The 18212-nt window shown below is 38.4% G+C and overlaps 1 protein-coding gene across 1 annotated transcript in view; it reads left to right on the forward strand.

Annotated features, from left to right (window-relative positions):
• The window catches only part of P3H2 (prolyl 3-hydroxylase 2), a 142210-nt gene that overhangs the window by 100833 nt on the left and 23165 nt on the right, over window positions 1–18212 (forward strand). The window contains exons 2-6 of the mRNA XM_016200057.2: window positions 7734–7886; window positions 10996–11185; window positions 15369–15500; window positions 16780–16919; window positions 17256–17345. Coding sequence (XP_016055543.2) covers window positions 7734–7886; window positions 10996–11185; window positions 15369–15500; window positions 16780–16919; window positions 17256–17345 — 705 coding nt within the window. The remainder of the gene's footprint in view (window positions 1–7733; window positions 7887–10995; window positions 11186–15368; window positions 15501–16779; window positions 16920–17255; window positions 17346–18212) is intronic.

The following is an 18212-nucleotide window of genomic DNA, read 5'->3' on the forward strand; positions in this document are numbered from 1 at the left end:
TTTTGGTAACCATTAGTCATCCTCTGACACCCCAAGGGAGACTTCTGGACAACACCGCAGAGGTTAAGAAGCTGGCCCAGTTCTTTCATCTTACTCTGTCCTAATGTTTAGAACGAAAAACAATAGAGACATACCAACAAAACCTACACACTAATTTCATTTGATCCCTGGCAGATAGAACTTGCCCACATTCCATCCCAAAGATAGTATTCTCTCCTCCTTACCCAGCAGGCATTCAAGTCTTGGCTGTTCTCTTGTTAGGAAATTAGACAATACACAGATGGCTTGAGGGATTTTATCCAATTAAGCACACACTTATTTTTTGGCTGATACATTGAGGTTTGTTCTTTTTTTTTTTTTTAAACTTCAGGGACATTTTGTTTTTAATAGTCTCTAACCTGAAATATCATGATTAAAAGTTCTGCCTCTTGACTTCAGTGTTTTCCTTGCCCTGAAAGTTGGCTTTTATTTAGATAAGAAACCTGCTAGCAAGTTCAGCGGGTAGAACCTGTTTTTCTGCTGTGCTTATAAGGGTATCCTCATTGGACAGTGGCTATTCACCATCAGTTTAACATCAAGTTGTAAACATCAGATTAAAGCTTCACTGGAGTATTCAGAAAGATTGGGAAGATATTCATCAGGCTTAGGACCTTAAGTAACTGAAGAAAAGGCTATGAGCAGTTTGGCATAAGAAAGTGCTTTAAAAAGACATATTCTTCCTTTCCAACTTATTCCACAGAGAAAATGTTACTCTTTAGAAATGCCATTTCCCATCTAATCCTTACCAAATAGCATTTGAAAACTATAAATATTTACTTATAACCATGACTACATTTCAGACCAGCATTCCATAAATGCAAAGATGAGTTTACTTTCTGCATTTGCATGAGCACCTAACTTGTAAAATAATATGTGTTCTTTAAAGCTAGAAACTTCGAAACTTTCTACATTGAAATATAGGAAAGAATTTAATTACTAGAAGTTTTCCTTACCACAGGGGCTTATTTTTTGAATAAATAATATATTTTCTGTGTCCAAAAGGACTTTGAGTTACCTTTCTAAAATAATTATTTGTATAATTAGATTTTTGAAATGGAAACAAACAAGCAAAAAAAACCAAACAAACAACTAGAAAAGGGGACTTATACCAGCTTCAATAAAATACAGCTTAGTTCTGAGCTTTCTAGTAGTCAAGGCAAAAAGGAAAACACAACATATTATGTAGTCCTCTATGTCTGGTAAATTAATTATACAAATTGTTGAGAGAAACCGTTATTTTGCATAACTGAATTATTAAAATAATTCAATACATGGGTCTTTTTGCAAGTTATACCATCAGCTTAAAGGATAGTATCATCACTAGAAATAGTGAAATAAGAATGCAAAGTTGTTTTTCATACGGCTAATTTTTTCTTTTTCAATTATAGGTGGCATTCAATATTGTTTTATGTTAGTTTCAGATGTACAGCATAGTGGTTAGACATATATATAATTTATGAAGTGATCCCCCAATGAGTCAAGTATCCACCTGACACCGTACATAGTTATTACAATATTATTGACTATATTCCCTGTGCTGTATTTTACATCCTGTGACTATTTTGTTACTACCAATTTGTACTTCTTAATTCCTTCACCTTTTTCATCCGGTCCACCAACACCTCCCTTCCCATCTGGCAACCATCAGTTTGTTCTCTGTATCTGAGTCTGTTTCTGTTTTGTTTGTTTGTTTATTTTATTCTTTAGATTCCACATATAAATGAAATCATATGGTATTTGTTTTTCTCTGCCTGACTCATTTCACTTAGCATAATACTCTCTAGGTCGATCCATGTTGTCACAAATGGTAAGATTTCATTCTTCTTTATGACTGAGTAATATTCTATGGTATATATGTACTACTCTTTCTTTATCCAGCCGTCCATTCATGGGCACTTAGGTTGCTTCCATATCTTGTCTATTGTAAATAATGCTGCTTCCATGTTCACTTGAAAAGAGTGTATATTCTGCTGCTTTGGGGTGAAATGCTCTAAAAATATCAATTAAATCCATCTGGTCTAATTTGTCATTTAAGGCCACTGTTTCCTCGTTGATGTTCTGTCTGGAAGATCTATCCATTGATTATAGTGGAGTGGTAAAGGCCCCTACTATGACTGTCTTACTGTCGATCTCTTCCTTTTTGTCCATCAATATTTGCTTTATATATTTAGGTTCTCCTGTGTTGGGTGTGTAAATGTTTACCAGGGTTATATCCTCTTGTTGGATTGATCCCTTTATCATTACAAAATGTCTTTCTTTGTCTTCTCATACTATTTTTTGACCTTCTACAAATTTGACTCCATTATATGGAAATGTTTAGGAATTTCCTAAAATAACATTGAATTCTGATTAACCAGCCTGGTGTTTACACTTGAAACACTATAATTTATAGAACGTAGTTTAGTAGTTCAAACTGATTCCAAAATTTGTTTCAAAACTTGACGAGTCTTTATTTTTAGAGTATTCTTTGAATATGTTGTTTAATTTAATTTTAATTAAATTAATTAATTTAATTATTTGGTTTTGTGAATGAAATTAACTTTGGGCTGGCAAAAATTTAAAGTAAATTTGGAGACATTAGCATGTGCAAAACTATCTACGAAAATGTCTGGTGTTACCATTATTAAGGAAAAAAACCTTACTGATCCACAAAAGGAAGACTAAAGTTTTTAGCCCATAAATTTTTAGTGTTTAGCATAATGTACATGCTGTAATCTGGTGACTTTCTTTCTCTTCAGTCATTGTGCTTATGCTGCTAAGTAGAACTTAAGAATTTAGAAACAGTGTCTTCAGTGTCTACTTACATAGATGTCAGTTGGTAAGAAACCTCATATGGGGTTAAAAATTTTCTAAAGTTGCCATATTGTGAAATTTAAGTAAAGAGCTAAGGCAGAAATTATAGCACTTTATCAAAATGTAATGTATGATATTGGATGAATTCCAAAAGTTAGAGTGATGAAAGTAGAGAAAGAATGCTTTTCTGGACTGAAAATGTTGATGTTTGAGTAGAAGAATGGGAATTACTTCGGGCTTGACATTTTACCCTGAATCGTATAAAAAAAGACTTCAGAAGATAGAAAGTGACCATGCATATTCTATTTCAGAAGTACACAGTGTTCTTTACATGTTTTCATGTGCTTTAGGATGTCTTTTTCCTTCCTTGCACGTGTCGTACAAGCTGTTTTAAATTTCTTATTCAAAATATTTGAGCTTCATATTCCTTCTAATTCAGAAGAGAGGGAGCTTGTATATTTTCCCTAAGATATGCTTGGAAATTTTATGATTGTTTTCATTTGTGCTATGTGTTTGTCTTCTGAATAGAGAAACATTGCTACAGAAAGGATGGACAAAAAGGAAAGGAAGAGAAAGGAATGGAAAAGAGGCAGGAAAAAAGAACAGGGGCTGACCTATTCTGTTATATTTTCATTCTGCACAGTAAAGACAGCTGCGACCTGGATTACTGCAGTGTTCGCCTGCCTGCTTCCAAAGATCTCTTCTCCATATAGCAGACTGATTTATTATTTAAAAATGCATGCCGGATAATGTTCAGAATTCTTTCATAGTTTTCTCCTTCACTTAGAATAGCATTCAGACTCTGTACCATAGCCTACAAGTGACCTGCCCTCCTTCAGCTCCTCAAATCTCTCTCTTTAGTCTCTGCTCTGCTTTTTAAAAATGTCAAGACTTTTTCCACTTCAGGTCCATTTATTTCACTTGACATTCTTTTGCCTGGAACACTGTTCCTCCTGTTTTGCTCATGACTGACTTCTCAAAAATGTAGGTCTCATCTCAAAATTCTTTTGCAGAGAGACCTTCCCTGATTAATTTATCTAAATGAGTCCTGCTTTCATTCCAACCCCAGCAGGCTCTTACAGTATTGTTTGTTCGTGATTTCTTTGTAGCACTTAGCACAATCTGAAATTATTTTTATTAATGATTTGTTTACCTGAGACTCGCCTCCTCGGATGAGACGGTAAACACCTGGGAAGCGGGGTCTTTGTCCACTTTGGTCATGTAGGTATTCTCACTGACTGTCACAGTGGCTGGCACACATTCTGTGCAAAATACGTATTTGCTGAATAAGTGAATGCGTTAAATAAAGAATTTGGGTGTGACTGGAGTACTGAGCCTATGTGTGTTTCCTTGAATAGGAGGATGGTATATTAGAAAACTTCTGGAAGTTCTTCTAGGACTTTTTTGGGAACAATTTGCATAATGACAGGAGGAAGCTATGCTAGAAAGATAAGGTGAGGGCCAAATCCTGGAGGTTCTTGAATGTCATGATACACAGTTTCTGGAATCTCTGTTGTGATCAATGGATAGCTACTGAGGGTTTTAAGTAGTCAATGTGTACTTTTGCTGTGCTCCTTTATTATGAGCCCTGGAAAATCCTTTGTGTCTCAGAAGAGTTCATTCACTCAGCAGTGGACAGAGTAGCTTCTGAATGCCAGCAGGGTGTTGATTTAATTGGTGTTCATTTCTTTTCCATGCTGCATGACTGCCACGTACAGTCCTGCTTCTGGGCTGGCAGGAGAAGATGTTTGCTTCATTCTTTGTAGCCTGGGGTGAAATGAGCCAGTGCTTCTCCAAGGCATTTCTTACCCCTGTCTCTCATATCTCAGGGGGAGAGTGGACTCCCTTAAAAGTGATACCATTTTCCTTTCCTCGGTTATTCTTTATTTTGCAACTTAGTTTTCTAATGAATAGAGTTACCTTCACATTAGAGCTATCCTCTCCTACGGTTTGTCTTATTTTGGTCTTAAAGGAAATCCAGTTTGGAGCCATTCGTGCAGTTTGCTTTCTGTCTGTTTTAATGGAATAGTGGGTAGATCCTTTCTTAGCTGAAACCTAGTACTTACAAGGCCTTGTAATAATCTCCAGCCAATAATATGACATTATGTGTAGCATACACATGTTCACCTGGACGTTTCCTACCACTTCGATGTGTGTATCTAATTTCTAAAATAGAGTACAAAGATATAAGCTTCCAGTTAAAATAATGGCCTGTTTTATAGACTCTGGCAGCCAATTCTAGTTTCCTGAACTGGTTCACAATAATTTAAAAGCCTTGGCCAGTTCATGAATAAGTTTTACGGTTTAACTTTAAGTCATGGAATCTTTTTATACTTACATTAGGGATGATGGTATTATGTTCAACACCGGGTTATATAAAAGTACCAAAGAAGCAAAAAACCAATGTGGTCAAATACCAATATATGAACACTGTCTGACAGTGTTCAAGAGCTACTGGATTGCATTCATCGATGGCAATCAGTATTAGAAGCCCTCAGTGGGAACAGTGACTTCTGAGATATTATTCAACTTATTTCCTTTAGGTACATTGTAGCTTATGAATCACACTCCCATGTAATATACTCATATGCCTTTTGATTTGTGTGTAAAAGATTTCCTTGCTGGAAGTTTCTTTTCTCTTTACTTAGATATATCATAGACACCATCTATATGTAAAGTGGGTGGGAAACAGAAAGATAAATAAGTCATATGGTCCCTCTCCTCAGAGAACTCTGCTAAGAGAAACACACATACTCAGGTAGATACAATGTATGGCTGCATATAAGTGCCACAGAGGAAAAGGGATGATATTGCAGTGCTTAGCTATAGCTACAGGGTGGGGAAAGAAAGGGTCTCTTAGAGAAGACAGAATTGAAGTTGGGCTTTATAGGATATGTTAGATTTTAATAAGAAAAGGCCCAAGGACAAAAGATCTTTAGGTCAATGGAACAGCCTGAGCCAAACATGAAGGTAGGAAAGTGAAAAACATAAATATTGATTTATGTTCCATCAACTATAGTGGCTGGTGCTCTAGAACCAGAGTAGGTCAGTGCTAATCTCTTTTGTTCACAACTTAGTTTACTCTTAACCGGAGGCAGTTTTCACCAACCACAAGAACCTTAAGGCAGTTTTCACCAACCACAAGAACCTTAAGGCAGTTTTCACCAACCACAAGAACCTTAAGAACCTTTATAAACATGTATCTATGGGAGTTATAGACTACACCCATCATTCAGGAGAGCATATTTACATCCTTGACACAGATAGATTGTTTATAAGTTGTATGCTGTTGTTTATTTTATTAGGTTTTTAGTGATTTCTGAAGCACATTCATATATGTTACACAATTAATTTCTTCCCAAATTGCGTGTAGTAGATGGTGGTGTGGGGGTCTTATGGGCATTTTTCTTAAAGAACTGAGGCACAAATGTTTAGATGACATTTCCCAGGTTCACTTCATTAGTAAGTGTAGAAACACACCCAATTTACAACCTATTGTTTTTCCTCCTTACCTAAATATGTGTTACTATGTAGATGTCCACAAAATTCATATTTATTTGTGTTGGTATGTGAGAAATTGAGAAAATTTAAATTAAGAAAGAAACCAGGTGTAAAGTTAGTGATTTTGACAGCCAAACTAATTCTGGGAGCACAGAATTGAGAACAAAGGTCAAAGTGGCAGGAAAAGCTGATTTCAGACAAGATTTAATGGAAAGAAGGCCTGTAGGTAAGAATATGTAAATTAAAGGGGAAAGGGGAACATTTTACAATTATTAGACAACGTTAAGGATGTCAGGTCTTGAAATAGGCCGTTTATGTTTTCTGTGGTGAGGGTTAAGATTCTTTATATATTATAAGATGGCAGTAAGTGGGGACTCGGGAACCTACTACTTCTTTCTGTATCTTACTCATACTTGAGTGGTCAGACTGTTAAAAGCATACTCAGTTGAGTCTTATATGGCGTTCCTTGAGTTTATATTTACTTGTTCAGGAACAATGAGTTTTTTATTTCTTTATACTTTAAAGTAGATCAACCATAATTTGGATTGACCATGAAAAAGGCTACTAATGTAAATATTCAGTTTTCTGATATGGGGCAAATGATCTATCAACAGACATTCTCATGACTAAAACATAAGGAAACATGTCTTAAATTGAGTAAATTTAATTCCATTTTGTTAAAAAAATGCATCACTGCATGTTACACGGAGAGCAGCACATTAAGTGGTTCAGGAGAAGATTTATAGTGTCTATGCAGTGGTTATTAAAAATTATTCCCTTTGTATTAATGAGAATCAAACTTGTATATTTGGAATCAAATACTTCAATCGAAGGAGTGTGATAGAACATTGTATGTGCTGTGTTTAGCAACTCTTATTAGAATAATTCACTCCTTATAACTTTGTATTCTTCATATTCTAAAGTCTGGTAACACATTTGGTGGAGTGGAAGGAATACCCAATCCCATCCTTTGGAAAACATAGGTTTGTTTGTACTCCCATCGTCAGGGTTATTGCAAAACGGACAAAAAGAAATGAAGAGAAAATAAAAGACAAAAATGTTGAAAATATGAATTAGAAGTGGCACAGTCCTGGCAGCTTTTTATTTCGATTAATTATAAAACAGAAGCATATAGATTCAATTTCCCAGAAAACACAGATGACTTAGAAAAGAGGTGGAAGGGAATGAACTTGGAACAAAGTCCGTGTATCCATTCTCACTAAAGCCAAAATACCCACATACCATCTTAGGAGTGCTATGTGTTAACCTCCCGCCTTTTTGGATGGAGGTTGAGTAGAGTGAATGTGAACTGAAACCCAGCCCTGCCACTTTCAAGCCTCGTACTGAGCCTGGTTTAGAAATATTTGCCTTTATTTGATCCCGCTTTTTTTTCTCCACAGCTTAACGAGCTGGAAAAGGCAGTGGAAGCAGCGCACACATTTTTCATGGCCAACCCTGAGCACATGGAAATGCAGCAGAACATTGAGAATTACAGAACGATGGCCGGCGCCGACGCCTTCCAGCTGGTGGATCGAGAAGCCAAGCCGCACCTGGTGAGCCCCGGGAACCCCCGCCAACCACGTGCAGCTAAGTGCTCCTAAGCTGCGCTTGACTCAAAGCAGATTCCTGTGAATGGATATCTCAGACTGGTTCCTGATTTTCAATACAGTGACGTTTTTATACTTTCAGAGTTATTGCATAAAATAGTGTAATTATCAGGGTTGAAAAAAATGGAGAGACAGTGAAAGTTGATTTAGAAAATCAGTATGACATGGTGAAAAGCAGAATGTGACACAAACACCTGTAACCCTTTCTGAGCTTTAGCTGTCCCTCCAACACTTGCTTTACACCTGGGGCTTGAAGCCAATGGGAATCGCTCAGGCCGCACTGTAGTTTCCTAGCTCCAAGTCCCGTGGTTGTACCTATACTTTCAAATTCTGGGGTTTTAAGCCACATGATTTTGTTTTAAGCCATATAATTATTTAAGTGAAATCGTACTTAAAATCACAATATGTTGAAAGGGCTTTGCCTCCAAAATGATTAAAGAAGAGGGTGAGAGAAGATTTTCAGCTGAAGCCTTTTTTTCTTCTTTTTTTTATTGGGCCAGAACAAGAGATGGTTGTCATGTCCACCCACATCAATCCTCCTGCACTTTGTTGCATTCAAAGCATTCAAAGTGGTTAGAAAGTATAGTCTTTTTTTTTCTTTAAATAAATCTTTATTGATTTCAGAGAGAGGAAAGGAGAGGGAGAAAGAGAGATAGAAACATCAATGATGAGAGAGTCATCGATCGAGCCCACAACCCGGGCATGGGCCCTGACCGGGAATCGAATCCCAATCACCTGGATCCTAGGTCGACGCTCAACCGCTGAGCCACGCCCGGCCGGGCTAGTCTTTTTTTTTCTTTTATGGAAAGGACTAGGTCCTATGCAGCAAGAAAAAAACTCTGGGACTTAGCATTGTACCCAGCACAAAATTGCAGTGCTCTTTAAGTGAGAGGAAGAGATATACATCAATACACGTTATAACTACAGCACATCGGTAACATAAAATTAAAGGAGCGTGGTAGCCTTCTCTGGCAATATATGACGTGGCACACTAAGGTCTCTAGCTAATAACTTCAAGATCTCATGATTTTCTCATAATGGTTCAGTTCCTTTTCCCACCTCTCAGCCCCGTGTGCCGCAGTTCCATCGTCAGTATGAAACTGGACACGAAAGGTTCTGAGCCGCCTGCCGCAACCAGTCAAATAAGTAGAGTCGAGGTTGAATCTTTGGTGTGTTTTATTAATCAGATGGCAGGCAATCTGAGAGAGTGGCAGGTGTAACACCCTGAAAATACCACTGACAGTTCATTTCAAACAGGCTTTTCAATAGGGTTAGTGGGTGGGAAAAAATGTAAAGTTAATGAGTTCCCAGGGTGTGTCTTCTTTCATTGTCCTTATAAAGATTAGCCCCAAATGCTGCAAAGATTAGCCTGGAATGCTGTCTCCCTTCAGATAGGTTCTGTCCTTGATCTGGCCTCCAGTCTGCTTTGTCTCCCAAGTCTGCTCTCCTTGTAACATGTCCTTTAGTTTCCCAAGGCCTGTAAGAAAATCTCTTGTTTATAGTGAGTAGCTATTAAACAACTGTGATTTTATTTCTATTTTGTGCCCCTCCCCTATCATTCTCCACTATTAGTTTATATCTTACATCTATGAGATTAGTTTTATATAGAAAGCGTCTTACTACTGGAGGGAGTGTATGGAATCCTGCTTACCCGAAGGTATCACAGTCCATTTACAGATGGCCTTCACTGTATTTTCCACAGGGTGCGAAGGGGAGTTGGAGCATGGGATGGGGCCCATGTTTCCATTTATCATACATTCCGCCCAACAGGGTACCCCTCCTTTCCGCTCCCATACAATCTGCTCTTTGTGTCTTCCCCACATATCCTGGGAAGAAGGATGGGCGAGACATTGCATTTGTTTTTTACAGCAATAATATAGCGTACAGTAAAGGAATAATGGACTTATATGTAATAGGTTTATACATAGTAGTATCAGAGTACATAAAGTTGATTGTCAGTCCCAAGAAACTTTTTAAATTGTGTTGAGAATGGGCCATTCTGTCAGGTTGACTGGACTTGTTTTCCAAGGCAGCCTAGCAGTGGCAGAGAGGGACATCTTTGAACATCCCTAATAGTCTGAAACATTGGACCAGAGACCCGTTTCATTAGCCCATCTTGCAAAGCTGTTAGCCTGCACTGAACCAAGGAGAGTAAGACATATGTTTCGTAGGCACCAACAGAGACAAATTAGCACCAGTGGGTAGTATACAGGCCATTGCTTTATCCTGGGTAAGGATGGTGGATTGTTCAGGTGGTCTCCCTGGCCTTTTATACCATACCTTTTGACAGGTGATGTCCCCTCCAGCCTAGAATACTAGCTGTGAGAGGAGGAATACAGATCTGCCAGATGGAATAGTAATTGGCCACTTACCAATTATGGTAAGTTGTAGGAGCAAGCCCTGGGAAAGACCCGCCCCAGGAGAGTACACCAGCAGGTACCAGACTGAGTTTCCCAGGGCCAGGGTAATACACTAGCTCTAGGGTGCATGTCCTGGGGTTCTGGCAGCAACAGGTTATTCTCTGCTCCCCAACAAGGTCTTATTTTCAGCCCCTTTCCCTACCTGGGATCAAAATCCTTCCGGGATGCAGAGTCTCCCTTGTCACTTGCAGAGACCCCCATGACATCCCCTCCTGGGTTACATGTATATCCAATGTATATCCAATTCCCCAAGTAGGGCTGGACCATGGATACCAAGTGCCTGTACCTGTTTAACTGCTCTTTTGCCTTGTCATAAGCCCACGGGCACTTCTCTTGCCAATCCCACTGTTGCCTTTTCCTTATAAGAGTATACAAAGATTTTAGGCGCAGAAAGTAGCCTTGAGTGTGCTGAGGAAGAAAATGAAATGGACTGGTGCCATGGAAGCTGGCTTGCTCAGTAAGTCTTTTCTCATTTACAGTTGGTTGAAGCTAGGGAAGTTACCCTTCATGTCCCAGCACAGGAGTCCAGTACCCCACCTACCGAAGTGGTCCCAAGTCTGCACGAACCCTTCTATTCAAGTGCTCTGGGGGTGGGTGCTCTTTGAAAAAAGAAAAGTTTTTTTGTTTCTTTGCAGGAGAGTTACAGTGCAGGAGTCAAACATTATGAGGCCGATGACTTTGAGCTAGCTATCAAGCACTTTGAACAAGCTTTGAGAGAATATTTCATGGAAGATACAGAGTGCCGAGCCTTGTGTGAGGGGCCTCAGAGATTTGAAGAGTATGAGTACTTAAGGTATAAAGCTGGTCTCTATGAAGCCATTGCAGGTAAAGTTTTTTTTTTCTCTTTCACTTATTTTATGATTATAGAAATACCACATGCATTCTGTAAAAATATTCCAGCAATATAGAGGTATATAGTGTAAGAAGTGAAAGATTCTAATATATATGAACAATCCTGTGTCCTAAAGATACATTCATGTAGTATTTTTAATAATTTTATTTTTTATAAGACTAAGATAATTCTATAAATACTGATTATCAGCATTTTTTTGCTTTTGTTTTATTTTATGCTTAACCATATATTGTGGACTTCTTCTCGTGTAAGTACATGTGGATCTACCTTACTGTATTTAATGGTTGCATAATGTTCCATTATATGAGGACAGACGGCACAATTTATTTGACCAGTGCTTTACTGATGAATATTAAGAAAGTTGCAATTTATTATTATTATAAACAATGTAGTAGTGAATACTTTTGTATAGTCTCTTCAATTATTTAAGAGTATTCTGCCTGGCCGGTGTGGCTCAATGGCTGAGCATCCTCCTATGATCCAGGAGATGGTGGCTCGATTCCCAGTCAGGGCACATGCCTGGGTTGCGGGCATGGCTTGCAGGGTGGCTTGCAGAAGGCAGCCGATCAATGACTCTCTCATATCATTGACATTTCTATTTCTTCCTCCCTCTCCCTTCTTCTCTCTGAAATCAATAACACATTTGAAAATAAATAAGTAAATAATGCAAATTCATGAAGTCAATATGCTTTCCCCAACTTTCAATGCTTTCTGCCTCCATAAAAAGCACCACTCACCTAGGAGCTCGAACCAGACCTCATGAAGTTATCTTCGAATCCAAAGTTTCCCTCAATTCCTGTCCCACTCTGATTTGTTACCAGGCTTGGATAGCTGTTCCCTTCTAATAGCACTTAAGATTTCATGGTCCTCTCCACCTCTTTCATTACCAGCCTGGTTCCAATCAACAGTCTATTTTAATTAAGCCACTGTGATAGCCTCCTTCCTGGTCCTTATGTCCTCTCCAGGTTTTCCCCTGTAGGCAGACTGAGCAGTCTTCTAAAAAAAAAATGAAAGTCTCCTCACAGAAATGCTGAAAACTCCCCATTGGCTTCCACTGTACTGGGAATAAACCCCAAAACCTTTAACAAGGACTTTCATGACGGCATACTTACCTACATTTTTTTTCTCTATGTGGCCCATTCCTACTGTAGTTCTTTTAATTCTTTGGATATGCCAAGCTCGTTTCCACTTAGAGACCTTCAAAATATTCTTTTCCTCCATCACTGGCTAACGCCCTATCTCGTTCTGTGCTCAGTCCTCAGTGCCTAAGTACAGTGACTGGCAAATAGTAGGTTCTTCATAAACATTTGTTAAATGACTGGGCAAGTGACCAAAGGAGGTGACATACCCATCAATTATACTCTAAAGTCTAAAAGGGTTAATAATATTCCATATATGTGAAAATGTAAGTCATACATTGTTAAGGTACTTTAGTGGGACAATTGGGGAATATCTGTTAAATTAGACAAGGAAGTTAGGCTGAAAATCAATGTGTCAAATGACCAATTTGCCACACACTCAGTTATGCCAAATCAACTAAATTCACTTAAGATCAATACCAATTTATGACTTATTGAGTATTTTTCCCCCACTGTTGTGTTTTATCGGGCCTCTGCCGGAGCCATTTGCCTGCATTTTTGTGAGCATTGCTCATTTGAATGTCAGTTTTGTGTGTTTTGCATTTCAAGTGCAGCGTATTTCTTACAGAGGAATACTTCTTTATTATAGTCTACTATCTGGTGGTTTTGTGAGGATATGTGCCCTGCCTCCACTCCCACATTTGCCTCTAAACATGCCTGCCTCTACCAATGGCCACCAAACAGCCTTGGCAAACGTCCTAGATCTGGTTTAGGAAAATTGACTGACAGTTCCCCACAGCTTAACATTTAGTAATTTCTTCAAGGTCACCACAGCATGTTGTTTGCTGAAAAAGGAGAGAGATCTCCTAACTCAGGCTCTTAACACTCAACACAACTTCCAACGCGTGACCCCACTTCCAGTAAAGAAAAGTTATTTTAAAAGTCATAGTCCTTTAACTTCAAGCCAAGTATTATATATTATAGGAACATGGTAAGTCTCCTTGGGAATTTGAAACATATTCAATTTTTTATGAGACAGAAATTTTGAAAAGTATTACCACACTGTGTCTTGGATCTAAACTTATTAGAAACATATTAATTGCACAATAACATTTAGTAAAAAAGCAAGGAATATAACTAATAAAAAGTGATATTATAACTCTGTATATTCTGTTTGGTTCAAAACTGTCCTAAATTTGGAATTAAACTGGCTTTTAAAACACGAATGTATTTAGAAAGCCAGAATATTTAAATTTGAGAGTTAGAAGAACATTAAAAATTGGAGAAGTATACAGATAGATGGCTTCTGAATGCAGTTATTTATCACTAGCTATGCTTGTTGAAGCCTTAAAGGATATTATTGTGTCACTCTTATTTTGCTTCTATTTATATCTTGCTTTGAAAAATACTTTTAGCCCGGCTGGCATGGCTCGGTGGTTGAGCATCAGCCTGTGATCCAGGAGATCTTGGTTTGATTCCTGGTCAGGGCACATGCCCGTGTTGCTCCTGCAGGAGGCAGCCAGTCGCTGACTCTGTCATCATTGATGTTTCTATCTCTCTCTCTTCCTGTCTCTTCCTCTCTCTGAAATCAATAAAGATGTATATTTAAAAAAAAAAAGAAGAAGAAAAAAGAAAAATAGTTTTATTCAGATTTGGGGTTCTTGGTGGGTGTGTTTCCCAAGTTTTCCTTTTGCTTGTCATTTGGAATTAGACGGTGGGTGTATTAGAAGGTAAATGACCAGCTAACTAGGGAAAACAGTCGAGGTTTGTTTGTCATTATTTTCTTAAGAAATAAAATAGCTAGCTATTTATTTCTAACATTGTAATCAGATAAACAGAACTCATTTTTCCCCTCACGTTCCCCCAACTGGAGTTAAGAATCTCTGGACTGCAGGGATTCTACTAGCTGTGCTATATTGGATTGAGTTAGCCAGGTGATGTAAAAATTGACACACTTTTTTACACACCAGAAAATGTACATTTCCTTCCTGCTGTGTTTTGGGGTTATTCTTCAAGGTCATCAAAATACAACCTGAACTCTGCCTAACTGAGCAGCTTTTGAAAGAAGGCATTTGTGGTAAACAAAATTGTACAGTCATGAAGTTAGATGGTTTTATCATTCTCAAGAAAACCCACTCACTCAGCATGAGCATGAGTGAACTATTTATTCTCTTGCTCGAAAAGACTACCTCCATCTTCATTTTGAAAATCAAAGTTGGGGCAAAATATAGGATGTGTTTTGGTTTACCCTGCCCCCTCTGGTTCACTAGCTACTTGTGTTTCTTCAGCTCATGTTTAGATAGCTAGAGCCCAGAGCTAAATAAAGAGAGCATGAAAATCCCTACACTTCAGGATCTTGGCCTGTTTGCAAGTAAGGAAAATGGGAACAAAGAAAGGGGAACAAAGAGAAAGAGTCAGAGTCCTTATTTAAATTCTTCAGCTTCTACTCTTCTCTTATTTTACCATTCCCTACAGTATTAGGATTTAATGTAGCTAAATTTTTGCCCAGGTGATGGACTAATTTGTAATTGGGCCGAATGGGTTCCTAATCAATAGGTGTAAAGCAATATTGTTTTTATTTCCCCTTTAGGAAAAGTTGCCTGAAAATGTTAACAAGCGGAAAGAGCATTCTAGTTTACTTCTCTGCAGTGAACCCCCCACCTACAGTGCAGTTCCTTTCTCTCAGCTGACCCTTAACAAAACCTGGACCTAAAATTGTTATAAAAGGAAAGTCAGCTATTTAGCTGTGTGTGAGTGGGGTGAGATGACCTATGTCACTTTCAGGAGATGTATAGAAAACAGGATACATGGAAAGGAAGAGCACATACAGAGAAAAGGCCAGCAGCCAGAAGATTTGGAGTCCACGATTAATACTCTAGTGATCACCAATTAGGAGGCCTTGGCGAGTCACTTCACCTCTCGGTGAAAAGGATTTCTGGTCATGAAGTGAGGGTAGTAATGACATGGTTCTCAGAGTGTGGTGAGGTGAGGAATGCCCTGTGTCACTATGGCTCTGACTTTGAGGTGTGGACATTCACATGACTGGAGGGACCCACTGTGGGCTCTTGTCTTGCAGATCACTACATGCAGGTGCTGGTCTGTCAACATGAGTGCGTGAGGGAGCTCGCCACCCGCCCCGGCCGCCTCTCACCGATTGAGAACTTTCTTCCCCTGCATTATGACTACCTACAGTTTGCCTACTATCGCGGTAAAGCGTGGGTTATCCGTGAAGACCTTTGGGGGTGGGGGGGGTGCTCATCATTACAGAATCACTCTCTCCCCTCGCATCACCGCAGCTCAGGACAAGAAGAGCAGGAGGTGAAACTACAAATGGGCAAATGCTGTGATAATGTCCTGACATTTTATATGAGTTTTGTAAATTAAAATTTTTCAAATTAATTATAAAAGGTAATATAGTCACAGGTCCAGAGACCAAATATCCTAATAGCCTCCCTCTCCTTTTCCCCACAACCCAACTTTATGTCCTGCAACCCAGATTCTTATTTATCCCTCCAAAAATTTTATATGGAAATGAGACACACACACACACACACACACACACACACACACACTGAAGATAGTATACACTGTTCTCTACATTGTTTTCTTCACTTAATAATATGTATCAGATTTTTTAGTAGGTTGGACCTATGAAATCACCATTTGCTTAGTCAAATTTTGGTAATTTTATGATTCAATCTAATTGTATCAGTACATAAAGACCTTCCTCATTAATTTTTTTTACGTCTGCATATCATTGTACTATAATTTATTTCATGTGATTCTTTACTGATGGACATTGTGTTTATAACTTTTCGCTATGATAATTAATGATAAAATGACTAACATTTTACATATATCATTTTACATTTGCACATAAATATCTATAACATGGGTTCCTATGAATTAAATTGTTTATTCATTTGTAATTTTGATAGATGTTGCCAATTTTTTTTCCATGGATTACGCTTTTCATTGCTCATCAAAAGAATATATTATCAAATTGTCAGATATTCCCCAATCCATTAGGTGAGAACTGATATCTCAATATAGTGTTAATTTCCAATGATCTATGAGAGAGATACAGATTCAGCAACTTATATTTAAGAGCACTGAATAGAATTTTGATGGTTGAAACTAGTCTTAGATATCATGTTATCAAACTCAGTACAAAAATCAGAATTAACTCCTAAAATTCTACTCTGTGTATCTGTATTAAATAATATAGTCAACATACATCTTCAGATGGAAACTTTTGATGATTTGTGCAAAACATCTAGCACCAAAGCAGACCCAAAGCAGTACCTTTGGAATGCCTGAAATCGTGTTCTTTGGTCCACCTGTAACTACTCTGATTTCTCTGCTGAGCCCCCGTGTCCTGCCTATTGATGTATCATGCTCACCGCTCACAGACGTGCTGAGACACCCTCAGCATCCTCTGTGCAGGCCTAGGCCGACTCTAATGCCTCGACTGCTCGGTCCTGCAGTGGGTGAATACGCGAAAGCCCTGGAGTGTGCCAAGGCCTACCTTCTCCTCCACCCCGACGACGAGGCCGTCCTGGACAACGTGGATTACTACGAGAGCCTGCTGGGCGACGGCGCCGACCCGCCCGTCGAGGCCCGGGAGGTGAGACGTAGGTGCTGAGGAGAAATCCTGCATTCTGCTCGGTGCTCGGGGCAGAGCGAGTCAAAACTCGAACACCGCCCTTACATAGACCTAAGAATTGAGTGAAGGTTCTGGAACTCAGTTCTTTTGAACTTTATTAATGCCAGAAGCATATTTTTTCCTATGTGTTAGCTTGTAAAAATCTGTTGAGCTGGAGACATTTTTGCAACTCTGAATATGTTTTGTTTTTTTGGTTATTGTCACTGTCTAATAAAAACGATTTCCAGTTGAGCATTTATCATACCTCTTAACTATTATTTAAGTTTAAATTTTTCTTTCATTTTTTTCCCCCTCTAGGATTTGGCAGTGTTCGTGAAGCGTCATAAACTGGAAGCGGAACTAATAAAATCAGCTGCAGAGAGCCTGGGATTTTCATACACTGAGCCGGTAAGAGCAAAGAGGAAAAGGGAAATGTTGTTTAAAAGAACTGTTCAGTGGGCTTCTTACTTATAATTCTATTACCCAGCCTTGCTTGTTGAAGATTTTAATCCCCTGACTGAACAAAAGCGGGATGTGCGTGAGTGTTTATTCAATATAAATGATAAACAAACTTTAAAAGATTTTTATAGATTTCCATATCCCTGAGATCCCAAGTCAAAAGCAAGTATCTTTGGATAGAAGAGAAGTATTTTGTACATGACGCATTTGCCTCAGGTTTATTTCCTAAATTATGGATGCAGCATTTTGTGTTTTCTCTTAAACATTTAAAAAATGTTAGAAACTCCAAAAAGAACAGAATCAGTCACAGTTCTGCTACCCAGCACGCTGATTTTTCTACACCTGACCATGCTGTCTTCTAACCATTCATATGAAGGCATGCCTTTGGCAGAACTAGCGCTGTGCTACATAGATAGATTTCTGTTTTGATTTTTACTTCAAGAACCATACTAATTTCTGCATTTTTACAGCTTCTAAAATTGTTTTAGCTACATATATAGAGTTGACGTACAATAAATAAACCCCTCGTGACGCTGAACGTTTGATTTGTTTTCTCTTATACTCCTGCGTTAAGCATTTTTCTCTCTGCTGAACTACACTCTTTGAATAAATTCCCAGGAGTGGGATTACTCTGCCATCAAGGGATATGAAAGAGAAGTTTTAAAGTTCTTGAAATTGCTTTTCTAAGAGTGTTTTTTGACACCTTTATTGCTCCTAGCAACGCATAAAAATACCAGCTTACTACAAACATCTCAGCAATGAGAAATCACATTTTAAACTCACTTGTATTAATCATGAATTATATACAAAATGGTA

The sequence above is a fragment of the Miniopterus natalensis genome, chromosome 6 (assembly GCF_054644295.1).
Source record: "Miniopterus natalensis isolate mMinNat1 chromosome 6, mMinNat1.hap1, whole genome shotgun sequence".
Taxonomy (NCBI): domain Eukaryota; kingdom Metazoa; phylum Chordata; class Mammalia; order Chiroptera; family Miniopteridae; genus Miniopterus; species Miniopterus natalensis.